The 17611-nt window shown below is 24.8% G+C and overlaps 1 protein-coding gene across 1 annotated transcript; it reads right to left on the bottom strand.

Moving 5' to 3' along the window:
• Positions 1-4372: 4372 nt before the first annotated feature.
• Positions 4373-16652, bottom strand: LOC145833499 (uncharacterized). The gene is made up of 13 exons (XM_082940674.1): positions 16529-16652; positions 15377-16018; positions 12367-12417; positions 10856-10984; positions 10709-10799; positions 9789-9904; positions 7509-7745; positions 6803-7008; positions 6608-6728; positions 6012-6131; positions 5614-5772; positions 4980-5158; positions 4373-4748 (listed from the first exon to the last, which is right to left on the bottom strand). Exons 1-13 carry the CDS (start codon positions 16647-16649, stop codon positions 4674-4676), a joined length of 2247 nt encoding a protein of 748 aa, XP_082796800.1. The 5' UTR covers positions 16650-16652; the 3' UTR covers positions 4373-4673.
• Positions 16653-17611: the final 959 nt, after the last annotated feature.

A 17611-nucleotide genomic window follows, 5' to 3' on the forward strand; every position in this document is an offset into this window, starting at 1 on the left:
TTGTATAAAAAATAGTTGCTATTCTAGCACAGATGTTTGAAAAATTATTAGTAATATAAGTATTTACTATTTACTATAGTATTATTATGCAAGTTTACTTTATTATTAACTTTATGTTGCAGCTAAAGCTGTTACTTTTTAATGTCAGAACTAATTGTCTTGAAAGTAAAAAAAGAAATAGTTCTAAAGTTAACAATTTAAAATTTTACTTTTAGATCTAGGCACATCACTTTTCTTTTTCTGAAGTTTAGTTTGTTTTTATTGCTAAAGTAATTTTTACTAAGTGTTTTTAAAGCTATCATGTGACTTTTGTTTTCTAAAATTTAATTAGTTTTTTATTCTTACAGTATGTCATACTAAGTTTTTCTATAAACTTTCATGTGCGCTCATAACTTTGTTTTTTATAAAAAAAATATTTATTGTTTGTAAACGTATACTTTACTGTGTTTTTTAAGCTATCAGTCTGATATATATTTTTCAGAGTTTCCTAAGTATTTTTGTTAGCACCTAAATTTTAAAGTTTATTCTTGAACTTTGCGTCTTTGTCTTTAAGTAACTTTTATCTAATTTTATGTTATCTTTTAAAATAGAAGCTTCCAAAGGTGATAATACTTAAACCCCTTTAAGGTGATTTTGTCTATCAGTGGGCAATAACTAGTAAGAGTGCGAACAAGTATAAAAGCAAAAAATTATTAAAGGAGGGCGAGTATGAAAATGAATTTAGGAAACCCTTTTCTAGATCTAGAAGCTTTAATCATTAATAAAATTTCCAAGTTTTTAATGCTTTAAATTTAAGTGTATGGTTTAATTTTGACTAAATACAGCTTATAAAACACTTTTACAGCCATTTCAGAAATGGTTAAAGTATCTGTGTTTAAAATATTTTTGTTTTAGAAAATTAATCTTATTGTTTTAACCTTTAGCTTAAAGTTATCTGCTTTTTATAAAAGCTTTTTATGACATTCTTTTGAATTTTTCTGAGTAATAGTTTTCTTTTGTAGTTTCCTAATAAACAAGTTATATTATACTTTCCAAGATTGATGAACTAAAATAAAAAAAAAAAAACTATTTTTCGAGTAAGCAACTTTCTCTTTATTAATAAGTCCAAAAAGACCTAGATGTATCTTGAAGATCATGAATAGAAATAATAATAAATTCAAGCATACAGTCTTTGCTGGTAATTATACCTTGTTTGGTTTTAATCGTAACTTATTTCAATGTTTTCCAACTGTCTTTAATTCCTTAACATAACATGCTTTTTGTTACAAGTTATTTTGTTTATCTACAAAACATTACCAAGTAAAAGCGGCATCTTCAAAAAAAAAAATAATTCTTGGAAAATACTCGGGAATTTATTTTCCAGAACTCTCTTATTATATATATTGTTTATTGAACGATAAAAAAAGCGCTCATAAAGTTTGGTCTAATGACCTTGTGTACGAAAAAACATTTTGGTTATCGATTCGTACACCACATGCTTTATTATTGTATAATTTTTTGTTATAAGTTTTATAATTAATCTAACTGAATGGTAAAAGCAGTAAAAAAAAAAAAATCGAAACAAAGTAAACTATTGGAAAAAGCTAGCTACTATACTATTAGGCTAGAAAATTAAAAAAAACATTTTCTCGTGTGAATCAAAACACGCTAGTTTTATATTGGCTGCAAAGCATGTCCTTTATTTCAAACAAAAAATTAACCTAACTCCTAACTTAACTTATTTTTTTTTCTTTTAATTTCCTTTTTTTCCAACATAAATATTTTTTAAAACCAAACTAAAGATCTTTCGTACCTAGTTGAAACTATTCTTAATTTAAGCAAAGTGTAGTAAAGTTATTACCATACTTCTATAGAATTTTTTAGTTATTTTTTATTTGTACCAGTGTTATAAGATTATCAAGTTCAAATAGTTTTCTAATAAACTATAGAGTATTCTTAGTTTATAGAATTTATTGTCAATTTTACCTTAAAACACAGTTTTTACTTATATTTTTTATTATTTTTGTAGTTTTTAAAATAAATATGATTTTTTTTTTGTTTAAATTTGTTAAGAAACCTTCATGATAAAATAAACTGTTAAAATTTAGTTTTTAACAAAAAATAATTTGAAACAAGTCGAATTTTTACCAATATAAAACACATACTTTCAGCATCATTTAATAGAAAAGTGATACAGAAAAGTTATTGTCACACATTTTAGAACATATTTAAAAAAAACAATATAATTTTACATTTTAAAAAAGAATAAAATTTTAATTTAATATATATTTTTGAAAACAATTACATGTTTAAAATGGATTAATTCTTATTAGTTAAAAGCTATTTAAAAGTGAAAAGGATTTAAAGAGAGTGGTTTGCCAAAAACCAATTGACCAAGAACTTGGACCGAAATTGTTTGTAAAATGAATTTTCCAAAAAAAATGACTCCAATAAGACTTGATTAGTTATTAAAAAATTAAGATATTACAAGTTGTTTTAAAAACTGTAAATTTAGAAAAAGTAATAAATTTTTCTTATTTCTACTATTGTAGCGATTAAATCAATTATCACGTTGATAAGTTTTTAGTGGATTGATATCTATTGAGTAACCACATTGAAAAAAATCCTATTTAAGAACTATTTATTTTTTGTAGTTCTTTAAAATCATTAAAAGTGGAGCTTGAATAAATTTAAAAAGCTGATTTATGACTGATTATCATTAGTAGTGTCAAAAATACATTTTGAGGTTTTAAAATAAACCTTTGATTTATATCTATTTTAAGTTAATTATTGTAAAACTCACTTACTTATTTTTAAGAAAATTGATATATTTTGTTCTTCTCTTTTTCAATTAATTATGTCCTATTCAGTTTATCAAATACTCATAAATACTTTATACGTCTCCATTTTGAAATTTGTTTAATAATTTGGATGCAAAATAATTCAATTCAGTTTGTTTCCATAAAGTTAAATTAATTTAAAGTACTTTTGTTTTAAGCCAGATACAAACAACTTAATAAGATCTTGATAATCCAAAATATTACCTTGATGTTTTGCAAAATACCTTAAAGTAATACTTCATTTACAACGTGATTGTAATTCTTAGATATCACCTTTATTAGCTTTAAAAGTTACTGAGAGGTAAACATTAATAACGCAAACAGGTGTTGAAATTTAGAAAACAAAAACTTTTTTATGAAGATCTTATCAATTTTAGACTTACTTTTTATCTAAGCATTATAAAAAAGATTATAAAAATTAATATTATTAGCGTGACAACTAACACCAAAAAAAAGTAGTAAAAAATAGACAAGTCTAATTTAACAACTTTAATAATGTTTCAACTTTAATCTAAGTAGAAGATCATAACAGTTATAGTAAAACGATAATAATTAATACTTTAATTTTATTAGATTAATATAACTATAAAATCGTCTTAAACTAATGATATTTTGATGAGTTAAGAAAAAAATGTTTTTTATAAAAGTAAACGTAATTTTATTTAACTTTGTTAAATGAAGTAATTTATTGTCTTTCGTTGATTTCTTATAAACATTTTAGACTTAAACTTACAAACTAAATTTTTATTATCTATTACAACTTCTTTCTACTAGCCAAAGCTAACTAGGCTTAAGTCAAACAGCCTATATAAAAACCACGCATGGTCTAAATTAGATTAGTATATATTTTGATTGTCCAAGCTTAGTAATATCAGACCCTTGGAAGCAACTTTAGCTATCAGGGGTAAAAATAGCAGAAAGGCTAAAAATTAAATCAGTAATTTATAATTAAATGGACGATACTTATTTTTAAATTTCTGCAAAGTAAGCAATATTATGAAAGAGTTTAGGCCACCCTGATCTTTATTAAATATAAATATCATTTATGTTTTTAGTAAATTAAAAAAAAAAAAAAATCTATGATAAATATGCGTTTGAGTCCTGCTATAAAATGTTTAAACACCTATTTTTTAATTTAAGTTTAAATAGATAAAGTACAATAACATTATGTAAACAAGTTCTAGAATGTATCATTTAAAATTTAAAAAAAAGTTGGTATCAACTTGAACAACTTTTAATTTACAAATACCGTTATGGAAACAGTTTTTTAATTTAGTTTGAATGCCTAATTCTAAAAAAAAAAATAAACTGAGAACGATTTAAAGTTTATTTAAATATAGTATTGTAAACACTGTCTAAAATAATTGTTTACAGTGTTCTGAAATTGTTCTAAAATAAGCTGTCTAACTATCTTCAGCATCATTAAATACTCTTTTGTTTAGTTTTTTGAATATAAGTTTTTACTCTAAAAATTGTTAATCAATATGATAAATATATCTTTGTATGATGTTATTGTAAATATGATTATTCTAATGTTCATAAAACTAGCAGTAAAAAAAACAAGTTAAAGTTGTCAAAAATCGTAAAAAAAAAAAGAAGAAATAAAAACTTACTTAATAATTGTATATAAAAGATAATTTTTTCCCCATAAACAGTTTTAGATATTTATTATTAATGTTCTATCAGTTTTAAACTAGTTGGTTGAATTTAAAAAACTAGCTACTATGCTATACATTAAACAGAAAATTTTATACTCAAAGTTAGGAAAGCTCAACTTAAGAATTGAGTATAAAACCTTAAGATTGACTAAAACGTCAAAATTTTATAGTAAAAAAGCAGCTAAGTTTTGGTGTTTCACTCATCATAATCATATAAGTCATCATTTAGACTTTTTTTATTTTCTAAAGCAGCGATTCGTCTTTCCTGATCCTAAAAATTTGTCGTGATTAAAAAAATTATTCGTATAAAGCTTATTTTGCAGTGATAATTCAGTAAATTAAATCAAAAGTAGTTTTGTATGAAAAGTTAAATACAATAAAGAATCAACTGCTTAAAAATGTTTTAAATATGTTTAGCGTTTAAAATAATAGCAGCAAATAGTAAAGAATAATAATTGAAAATGGGTTGACAATACCCTTTAACAAAACATATTAAACTGACCATGATAACTTTTGCCATTGATTTTATTATTTTTTTAACATCCGAATCCAAATTGGCGCCGAACTTTCGGTACTTGACACTTGTTATCATGGCGAGATCGCTGGTGACAGCTTTCAATGTGCAACTGGCGTGAGTCGTGTTTGCTGATGTGTCTTCGAACTTCCTACCATATGTCAGTTCTGCAAAAATCAATTTATAAATTTATATGAAAAGTTAGCCCTTAATACTACATTCTAAAATGTCTCTACAAAATGTATTTTCTGTTTTTAGAAATAAAGCTTTTATCTGAATGCAGACTTTAAAATATATTTTTGAACTTGAAGTGTTGCAACTTTGAAGTTTTCCGCTAACAATTAGTTAACAACAAAATAAGAGCAAAGTATTTCATATATACAAAAGTTATAATTAAGGTCATAAAAGTAACTCAATAAAAAAAAGTTAAGACAAAAAGATAATGAATTTATTCTTTCAAGAATTTATTTTACAAACTAAGTTTCGATCAAAGACCTCGTCAGTGCTTAAATAAATATTATTCAATATATTTGAGCGCTAGCAAAAAGATAATGCTAGTTATGAAATATTGATACTTTATCATAAAGTATAATTCAAAATTAACTTCATGACAAAAACTAACTATTCGTAATTGTTATTCTTTCACTTTTTGTTTCAACTTTTTGTAAACTTTTGATTATCTTATGCTCTGCTGAATTGTCTTTAGGTATTTCATATTTATAATAATAATCTGAAGTTTCAAACTCAATATTGTCATCTCTTCCTGAAGGGTTGTAAACACCTACAAAAAATAAGTTTAAAAAACACTAGTGATTTGTTGACATATAGGTCAAATTATTCGACATTCGAAATTATATTACTATATAAAAAATATTTTCTGTGTAAAAATATATCTCGGGTATAACCTGTTAGTAATTTTTATTACATATATCGATAAAATGTTAAAAACATATTTTGTTTGACGATAGTGATTTGTTCTGCTTAAAAAGTATTAGCTTAATACAGCATAAATAAACGGACCCATTTTGAAGTAAGGCACTCTACCATTGTCATTTCTACCGCATGGTCCGGTGAAGTTGACGACCAATTTTTCGTTCACCCACAATCTCACCCATGCATCACTCACTAACTTCCCACCATCTTTATGTTTTGTGATGATGTTTAAAGTGTAAACGCATATTGGAACAATAGTCAAAAAAAAATTAAGTTATTTAACTGATTAGCAGTTATATGGAAAATTATGTTAAGATTTAGCTGATAATAAAAAGTATTATAAACTAAAAACCTTGTAAGTTAGTAACAATTAGAAATTTAAACTATAAAAGTAATTAAGGCAAATAAACTTATAAACTTTCAAAAAAAAAAATTTTTCCTTACTAAAGTGTATATAAAAATTATCAGCTATACTTTTACTGTTTACTAAAAATGATAGCTTGAAGAGAAAAAAAAAGTGTGGTTGTTCAAACTGTTAAAAAAACTTGTCATACAGTAACTTGTTTGCATAGAAAAATATTAATAAAGACTTAAAAAAAATATTTCACGTTTTGAAAAAACATACATGCAGTTGGTTTTTATTAGTCATACATGTGTAATTTAACGTAAACAATTAATTGAACCATAATCGGTGCCAAGGTCTTCAAGATCGTTCGTATACTCGCTCCACTTGATCTTCCAAACAAACTTGTTCCAATGATCAAACGGGAAGTTCTTCATCGGCAGCTTAAGCAGCTCGTGGTACTGCAATAAAAAAATTATGTTAAACAAAACGTGTCAAAATTATTATTTTTACAAGAAAACAGACGTTGACAAACTTGCTGTAGGGGATAGTCGTGGCACCTGTAGCTTGTGCCCTGCCAATCTTGAGGCGGGTGGCAGCCGCCCTTGGGGATGAACTCGCGGGAGTCCGACCTGGCGATGACGAAAAACCAGCCGTCCTTGAAGTGGAAGGACAGCGGAGGGTAACCCCCTTGCTCGTACCTTATTCCTATTGGCTCTTTGTTTTCGTCCATCACGAATCCTGTAAGTCGCAGCGAGAAACTTAAATGCAAAGTTTTTTGAATAACTCAAGTGCCCTTGGCGCAAATTTAATACTTAGTATGCCAGTAGTATGAAAAAATATTAAAAACAAATCTTAATTATATCTTATTTTACTAAAACTTATTATTGAGTGACTACATTTAAAAAATACAGAAACTAAATATAAAAAACAAACTAAGAAATAAAATATTTTTGTAGCTGCAATTAGAAATGAAGTCTGCTAAAATTATACCTTCTGTTGTTAAAAATTATGAGTCGCTTCAGATTTTGATTTGGATAATTGTCGCATTAAAACTTAAAATTTTATTCTATACATCACTGCTTAAAAAATGTAGTTTAAGTAAACAACATGAAATAATAACCGTATAAACTTCGTAAAATTTCTTAGAAAACTTAATCTTTAGTCAACTGAAAAACAGCTACTTTCAAGAAAAAACCAAACCGCTTGCTATAAACAGCAACTTTCAAAACCTCACGCACCTTTGTCACAGAAGCCATCTTGGCACAATGAAACCAGGTCCTCATCCGTCACCCTCGCCACACACCCGTTGTCGTCCCGCATTATCTTGCCGTCGGAAGTGCCGTGCCACTGCGCCATTATGTACGACCCGGTCAGCGGCCAGTCCCTGCTGCCCACGTGCAGGTTGTACTGGTAAGTGTGGACCGCTTGTACGGGTTTGTTGACAACCGGGCACAAGTGCTGCAGCATCGATGGGTCTGTTTTGGTTTTAGGAGAGCTGTTTTTAAGTATTTAAGGTGCTGGTTCTGGTTTATGTTTAAGGTTTTAGGTATAGTCAAAAAGTTGTCAAAAAATGACAATTAAAACTTATAAATTGAGTTTGGTTCGAATATACTTGTGGACGATCTATAAGAGCTATCTGTAATAATAATGTTAACAGAACTTTTAAAAGTTATAACTAAATAAGGAATAAAAAAATCTAATTCCATACAAATTTGGAAACTGTAAATTTAGAAAGACTTTTTTTTCAAGCAAGTTATTTTATTCTACTATCTTACCTTGATATTTTTCAGTATAACACATAAATTTGTTAAATCTTTAACTTTATAAAATAAAAAATATTACATTAAATTACATTTGATTTACAAACTATCTGATGGGGACCACATAAACGATAAATACTTATTACAAAAAGCTATTTTTTATAATTAATGTTAGAAAAAAAATCTAAACGTTTAAAAGAAATATGAGCTGTTTGAATAGAAAATTAAATACAGTATTAGGTAAGATTATAAGCGTCTAAAAACAATATAACAAGCAAAGAACATAACAAAGTAAATCAAACCTATATTTAACAAAAAATTATTACATAACTGCACGCTTTGCCTATCATACTATAAATAATTTAAAGATTTTCAATTTATGATTTGTAAATGAAAATATACCAAAATTTTAGCTTTTAAGAATTAAAACGCTTGAATTTTATCCTAATGTCAGCGTGCATTTATATTAGATAGCATAAATTAATTATTATGAAAACTAAGACATTATACGAGTAGGGTTGCCACTGATTTTTGAGGTTTTTTTTCCATGATTTTGACAGTGAACGTTTTTAGGTCTACTTTTAGTTTAAAGTTAAGTTTAAGGCAAAAAAAACAGTGTTAATTAGTATAATAGCAATGAAAAGACTGTTAAGCTATTTTAAATGTGTTTTTAACTTAAAAAAATTTGATGATGACAGGAAATTTTTATTTTTATGATAAATTTTTCCTGTAAAATCAAAAATTTGCTAGTTAACAATTAAAAATTATTTTAAAATTCAAGGTTTTTTAGTGATTTTGTTCAAAATTCCAGGTTGTTCAATTTTTTTTTTCAAATCTTTTTAAATTCCAGGTTTTTAGCCTAAATTGTCAACTTTGTGAATTTTCAAGGATTCCAGTTTTCGTGGCGACCCTGTGTAAGGTTATATTATCTGGTTTACATGCATAAAGTTTTAAACTTAAAAAAAACTTTGCATAAAAAAAAAAGTATACTAATTGCTAAGGGTGATCAAATTTAAAAGTATGCACTACAATGTTGAATTTAATATTTTTAGGTTTTAACCAATAACATATGAGATGAAAAATAATTTCAGCCACAATCTATGTAAAATAATTCTTTGATTTAAATCATACAGTAATAATAAAAATCCACTATACATACAATAGGTAGCTAGTACTGGAAAAGGTTATATGACATAACAAGTTATTTAAAACTGTTTTAAAGGGCCACAACTTATAAAGTAATATACATTGAGAAAAAAAAAAAACGTACGTAGGTCAAACTAATACCTACAAACACTCTTTGTTTTGGAGAAAGAAATATTTATTAAAATAGAAATGTTTATAAAAAAAATTATCAAAAAATATTTTTGACAATTATTAAAAGTTACACTGTTAAAAACTTATTATAGCAATAACTCCAAAAATATTTTTAAAAATTTGAAGAAAAAAAGTGTTTGTAGGTAATAATTAGACCTTTATACGCATTTTTTATTTTTTTCAGATATAGTACTTTTGAGTAGTGGCCCTTAAAAAAATTAAGAATTTGAGCTGTCCGAGTTAAACTGTCCGAATTTGATTAGTCGTGCACCCTACTGGGTTTTTGAAGCATATTTACATTAAAGCTTTAAATAAAAAAAGCGTAGCTTAACAATTAGGAAAAGGTATGTATGAAGACATCAAAAAATATCACTTTAACTATTGTGCAGAAGTCTACAAACAAAAAAGTATTCATTTTAAATAAAAAAATTTAAAACTAACAATGACTATTTAATCTTTTGATACTTTTACCGAGTTTTTTATATTCTTCCTCTAATACAAAACAACTAGACAACTCAAGACGAGATCGTACATCTTTTTTTGGATGAAACAAAAATCTGTAAGTGGTTTTATATTTAAAAAGCATCTTTCAATATACATATATACTCTAACAAAATAAGAATTATGTAAACAAAACTACTTATATTTTCTTAAAAAATATGTATGTTATATTCGGCTTATTTAACATCATAAACTTGTTTTGTTTTAAAATGCTGATTTATACATATAATACATATAAATATAGCCTTAGGTAACAAATAATAACCAAAAATGAATTAGATAAAAAATAAGTTAAAGGTCATACAAATAAACAAACTCAATATAAAAAATATTGAAACAATATTTTATATAAAATCAAATCTTATTAAACTTTTTACTTATTTTTACAATATAGTTATACATTTTTTCAAATGTTTTATTACTTTTCAAAGAATAAGTTACTGTAGAACTAGATTTTTTTGATTCATCGTTTAAATTCTTAAAAAAGATTTTTAAACGGTTATGACAGAGGAAAATAAACTTATTCAGAGATGTATTGTCTACTAAATATTTTATCTACAAAACTACTTCAAACAGCTTTTAAAACTAAAACTATTAGTAGTTAAAAAAATACAATGGTTACTTAGAATAAATTTTATCGTCCAATAGTGTTTTAACTATTATTTTAATAACAACTAAACAACTTCATTTCATAAATATGTCTTTTAAATAATAATTTAAATGGCTAATAACATGATGTTATATAAATATTTATGAAAAATTGCATTACTAAACTCTGAAAAAAAATTTTGTTTAATTATGTAATATAATTTATAAGCTTTAGATTTTTAAAACTCGTACAATTGAACTATGCTAATAACTTGTAATGCTTTCCATCGGGAGAAAACTTCAAGTTTGATCCAGTTCCTTTCAGGCCCCTTGAAACTTTAACGAAGTTGTGTATTACATTTTCTGGAAAAGAAATCAAAAGTCAAGCACAGCAAAAACCATTTAAACAAAAATCATACCTTTTCGAACAAGTTCTATGTAAGGATTGACTTTTTTAGTCAGCTTAACCCATTTGACCTTCTTCTCATTTTTGATAATGTCAAAATCTACGAATGAGTTGTGCACACCTGATTCTACTACGTCGTTTGCTAGAATAAAAAACAACAGTTTCTGAAGATTCATTACACTAAAAGCTATAAATGAGTATGGTTATAAAAACTGCTAATTAAACCATCAAAAAAAAAAGCAGTAAAGTAGAAATAACAACTTTGAATAAAATTAAAAGGTGACAATGTTATATTACATATAGTTTTCTAATGTACAAAATTTAGCGTTCTAAATACCCTTCTTTCTATGAACTAAAAGTTGAAAGCAGTTAATTTAGTATAAGAAACTAGAAAAATTTATTTACAAAAATTTTAATAAAAAAAAATGTTAATAAAGAATATATGTTGTTGAAATCAGCTCATAAATTTATATTTGTTTCAATCTATTAATAAAACTGGAACTTAAAAAATAATAACTGAAGTCTATGTAAGTAAACTCAATTATTTGTTAAATCTTTTAGTTCATAAAGAAAGCTAACATTAATAAGATAATAATTTTTGAATGTGAGGTTAAAAATCAGACTAATTTAGTTTTTAATAAAAACATATTCAGTAGGATGTTAGAATTGAAAAAAAAACTCTATAAAATAAAATTAATTACAAATAAAAATATAAACAAACTTAAAATAAGTATAAACTAAAAATTAAATTATTTCAAAATATACATATAGATGATTTTTTTAAAGAAAATAATTTAGCTGACTTCATAAAACAAAATTAGTTTAATATAACTACATTGAACTTAAAAAATAAATTAAAATTAATACTACGTAAATGGATAAAATAATAGTATGTTGTAATAACATTTATTTTTAATCAAAAAAAAAAAAACATTTATAACTCTTACAGTTAAAAAAAAAACATTTTTCTTTGAATACATTTTTTGAATATCGTAAGTTGATAAAACTTGAAGGAATATCTTGAAATTTTGTCCAAAAAATTGAGTTAAAATTCTTTATACTGAACTTTAAGCTTTATGTTAAACATAATTCTTTAAAAATTAAAACTATTAAGGAAATATTCTGCCTAACATTGCATTACTTGAGTAGAATCAGTTACATTTTAGATAATTACTGTATTTTTGTTAGGAAAAAAAAAAAGTAACAAGTCTTATTTATCTTAGCAACACCTAAAAGGAAAAAAAAAATTTATAAAAGTGTAAATACTGATCTTTGAATTATATAACAACTATTAACTACTTTTAAAGAAAATAAGCAAATAAACTAAAAGTAGATGTACTCACTTAAATTTAACAGTACTGCTTAAAAAATGTTAAACGACATTAAAATTACACTAGACTACTTGTGTAATAAATAGTTAAATAGTTTAGTAATTAGACTATAAAAATATTTTAAACTAACTACGATTTAAAAAAAAAACATAAGTAGGGTATACTTAAGTTCAAGTTGAATAATAAAACTAACCAGAAAACTCTGAGTTTTCTCCGCTAAAAAGGCTGCTCTCTTCAAATAGTGCTGTAAAAGTATAAAAGTGAGATGAAAGAAAAACTTGAATTTCAAAAAAACAGTCGGAGCTTTATAGAAAGTAGTGCTTGATAAAACTTGCACTGCTGTGGAGTATGAATAATTAAAAGAAGAGCTAATAAAAATATCTTCAAACGAGTATTTGTTGTCGTTCTAATAGTTGTATAGTTTTTTAACAAATACTTAATGATATTTTAAACAACTAAAGTAAAATGCTATCATGTTGTGTTAGTGAAAAAAAAAACAGCTAACAGTATTTACTTCAAGTGTATTTGTATTTCACACCTATAAGTTAGTATAATTAGTAGTAAACTTTGACTAGAAAAGCAGATATTTTTGTTACAAAAACAAAAATTAAGAACACAAGTTATGATATTATTAAAAATACGTAATTTTTAGTAAACTATAATTAAGTACTAATGAATTTTTAATCTTAATAAGTATTTTGGTTTTAAAAACAATATTAAAAATAGAAAATAAACTAAGGCTAGGAGTAATATTTACTTAACACACAAAAACACGATTATAATACTTTGATTGACTATATTTTTTGTTACTTGAGATAAAAGAAAAAAAATAAACATAAAACTTTTTTGATTCTTAAGTTACTTTTAATCTTACTGTAAATAAGCTTTTAAAAAACTAGGAGGTAAAAAAGACTGTTGTACACTTTTCAATAATTTTGTAAATTAGTCTAAAATAGCTTTGCACAAAAAATTTTTACAAGTTACCAATTAATATATTACAGTTTAAAAGATTATAGATAAAATTTTGTAAGTAATTACTAAAAAACAATTTAAGTATAACTGCTGACTAGAAATCTAGTATTAAAAATAATTGCTAAGTTTTATTAAAAAGTACAATTTACATTTAAATACAGTTTTTCAACTAGTAAACAAATAGTAAATAATCAGTCCATTTTTACCAAAAATAATTTTAAGTTATTTAATTTTTTGTATACATAGTAAACAAGAGTTAATTTTGGGTTGCATTCAAAATTTAAGAAATGTAACATTAAACTAACTAAACAATTATGATTTTATAATAAAATTGTTTATAAGTTATTCTTGTTTATAAGGTAGTAGTTAAAAAATATAACTACAACATATCCAAGTAGCTTATACGATAAAACAAACAAATTAAATACATTATTTAATAAAAATTCTGAAAGTTGCTACATATATCTGATTTAACTCTAGTATAATAACAAGAATAATAATACTTAAGGAACCTAAAATATCATTAGATTTTTTTTTATACATTTAAATTTAAGAAAGGTGCACTGCACAATATCTATTTCAAATTAAAAACTAAACTCATTTTTTAAGTTAAAAATTTACTCTTGTACGTCAAATAAATAAAACCAAGTTGATTCAGAGTTACCACTAAATATATTTTTATTTCTTATATCTCACAAGATTTTTTTAAAATATTTAATAAAGTGTATTTATAAATAATATTTGTTAATTTGTCACATAATGCATAATCACAAAAATACAAAGTTTACTTTTACAAAAAAAATTATATTCATATTTTTGTATTTAATTATTTAGTAACTAGTAATTACATCAGGTAATTTGTTTAGTTAATTATAATACTAATTCGTTTTTCACATGAGTACTTTTGACTGTCTAGCTGGAGAAACTTTAGTATACATATATATATACACATATTAAAGGTTTTATACAAAGTTCTGATCGATAGTGCTCGACAAATCAAATTGGAGCTTAATATTTATTTATTTAATTATATAAAAACTATAATTCATACAGCTGTTTCACACATTGAAATGTAAAATTTCATGTGATCTTCAGTGAGTTGTAGTTTATTATAATAGTGAACAGAAATTTCGATTTTAGAATTTTTTATAGTAATTATGACGTAGTAATGGTACAGTTAATTGTACGATTAGTTGAATTTGAAATACGCTGTAAATGTTATTCTATGCTTTTTAGGAAAGTTTAAAAAGGTTATTTTGGGAAAATGTTTTAAGCTATTAGAAAAATTTTTTAAGCTGTTGGGAAAAAATGTTATAAAATGCTATAAAATACTCGTGTTTGCCGCTTCGATTTTCTTTTCTTTTAATATTTAGTTGGTTTTAATTTTGCTAAAAAAGTATTTTTGATAATGGTACACATATATTTATAAGATGTAATGTTAAAAGGCGTTAAATCCTAGAGATCCTGATAAGCTTAGCTTATCAGAATATATACCACAGATGTTTTTGTATTAAAACTTTATTCCGGCTAACGGCGTTTCACTGCTCTCAAATAAATTTAAGAACAGATCTACAGAGTCTCAAAAAAGCTTTTCTCAAAATTCTTAGAGCTTTTTTGAGACTCCGTAGATCTATTCTTAAATTTATTTAAGAGAAGTGAAACGCCGTTAGTCGGAATAAAGTTTTAACACAAAAACATCTGTGATACATATACATTTATATATTTAAAAACTTTCAAATCAAGTTGTCTAATATATGTTAAAAAAAATTAGAATAGTTTAAAACACATTTTAAAACACAATGTGTAAGTAAAAAAGAACTTAAAAAAACTTATATTTATTTAAGTCCTACAGTTTTTTAACAAGTTATGCTCTCAATTTAATACATTGAATTATAACAAACTTTTAGTGTATAAGTATTTTTTAATTACCAATTAAAAAATTGTTAAAAAAAAAAACAGTAAATCATAAACTTTTACAACATGATCTGAGTTATCAGACTACAAGGCTCCATTGAATAAAAACCATGAGCATATTGCTTGACTATGTAGGTAGTGCAACAATATTTCTAAACATTTTATTAAAAACATAAAGTATTTTTAGTATATTAAAGACAACAATATTGAGTCTTTAATGAAAAAAATCATGGTCTCAATCAACTGGAAACTTATGGTTTGATAATTCAGGTGGTGATATGCATATAAAATGTTCTGTTTTTGTAAAACTAACTAACGTATTTCACATGATTCTCCAGAATACCCAACATCGCAAACACACCTTCTACTAAAGGAAGCTTCACCGTTTTCACATTTACCTTTGCTTTGTTTTATGTAATGCTTTAGACTTTTGTCGCCTCCTATGGAGGATTTTTTGATAATTAAACTGTTTCCATTTATATTTTTTCTGTTGATTTGTTTTTTTAAGTTGCTCCCAGATGTTTCTTCAGAATCAGTACTTTCAAGATCGAAATTATTTTTAGTTTTAGTAAAAACTTCCCCAGATGATACTTTTGATTCAAATGAGTCTACTGATTTTTTAAATTTTATACCTGATCCTGAACTGCTTAAACCAGATTCATCAAAAAAAATCTTAGATTCATCAAGCTGTGAAGATGGATGTACTGTGGTCTTAGACTTTTCATCAAAAGTATTTTGTATTTGAAAGTCATTTGCCAATTCACCTGAAAACCCTGAGTTTTTATCATATGACTCTTTGAAACTTGACTCATCACTATAAGTAAAGCCACTGTGATGTGCTGAGCTACTTTCTCCTGAGTAATTTTCAATTGCTTGGTCAAATATGTTTTTAGTATTGGGTTTTTCAGATGTTGTTTTTTTCTTTGCATATGTAAAACCACTTGCAATACTGTATAGTTCTGTAAATTTAAAACATAAATTAATAAAACTGAAATGTAAAATATTTAATACTTTATGTTTGAATTCTTTGAAATTTATAAAAATTTTAAAGTCAAGAAATATATCCTATTAAGGATTTAAAACAGAAGTAAATTAATTTAATATAAAAGTAAGAAAATTTTATACTTTATAAACATATATAAAAACTAACAATAAAATGTTTACCTTTTTTTAGTGTAAACATACACTATGTAAAAGTATTAATTGGCTTTTATTTTAACACTAAAAATCTCAAGTTAATTTGATTATAACTCCTTACAACAGCATAGCTTCATTTTAGTATAGACATCTAAACAATATATATTTTAGGATTACACTTGATCTAAATTTAAAAGCGTGAATGAAATATTTGTATCATTAAAGAGAGAATATTTCTTTTAAAAACAATATAAGATTTTAAAATACTGCATACAAAAATTTGGATGACAAAAACTATCTTAAAAACACACAAATATTAACAAATATTTTACCTGTTTCACATTGAGGTCCAGAATACCCTGGTTTACAAGTACACTTGTCAAAATACTCTTCTAAGACTCCATGTACACATATAAAGCCTAATGAGAGAATCGATGTTATATATTTTAACATATATATAGCTAAAAATTTTTAACAACTACATAAAAGTTTTTGAGATAAAAGTGACTATGTACACCAAAAAAACGCTTTCTTAAAGTAAATACAGTCCATCTCCCAACAAAAAACATTAACTAAGGTTTCATCTTAATACTTTGAAAAAAAAGAAATAAACAGTACTTCTATTTTATTTTAGTAAAATAATTAGTTTGATTAAAAACACATTATTCAATTAAGTTAATACATTTGTATTAAAGTTTTTAATAATATCTATTCAAATTGAATAAAAAATATAAAATTGTACTAGGATTTACAGCTTATTTATCCTTGTAATTAAATAAAAACACTTTGGAGTTAATTCTAAAGTAGTTTTCTTGAAGTTTTGATTGAATTCATTTAAGCTAATAAGTAAGCTTTAACTTAGGCATAGTTTTTTTTTTACGCTTGTGCTTTTTGGTAGTTTGGATTAAAGATCCGGATCTGGCAAAGCTAAATTAAAAAAAATACTTGATATGATCCTGATCTTTAATCTAAGTTCAGGTTCAACCAGAACCTAATAGAACTTTTTTTTTGAAATCAAAATCCAGCAACAATCAGTTTTTAATATTCATACAAAATTTAAATCTTGTAAAAATTAGATCTTAACAAGCTATGACCAGATCTAGCTGGAACGTTTTAGGATTTGGTATAACACTAGCTTTTTTTCTAAATTCTATAAAAGTTATTAATAATTTCAAACAGTAATTACTTTAGTTAATACTAATTTTTAAAACTTATTATTGACTAGAAGCTAACATTAACTGAACACTGTACAGAAAACGGGAACAGGTCACTTTTGCACAAGCATCACTTTAGCATGAGGGGACACTTTTGCACCGCCTCAATTTTACACAAAGTGTCATTTTTGCACAAGAGTAAAAAATTATATAAAAGAAAAAATAAATTGTGAAAACAACAAGAAAAAATAAATAAAAAGA

This window comes from Thalia democratica, chromosome 1, assembly GCF_965202585.1.
Source record: "Thalia democratica chromosome 1, ktThaDemo2.hap1.1, whole genome shotgun sequence".
Taxonomy (NCBI): domain Eukaryota; kingdom Metazoa; phylum Chordata; class Thaliacea; order Salpida; family Salpidae; genus Thalia; species Thalia democratica.

Coding starts and splice junctions, on each gene's coding strand:
- LOC145833499 (XM_082940674.1), bottom strand. CDS start 16,649: ATGTTAAAATATATAACATCGATTCTCTCATTAGGCTTTATATGTGTA. Junction 10,800..10,855: donor CATAGAACTTGTTCGAAAAG/GTATGATTTTTG, acceptor TTTCTTTTCCAG/AAAATGTAATACACAACTTC. Junction 6,729..6,802: donor ACGACTATCCCCTACAGCAA/GTTTGTCAACGT, acceptor TTTTTATTGCAG/TACCACGAGCTGCTTAAGCT.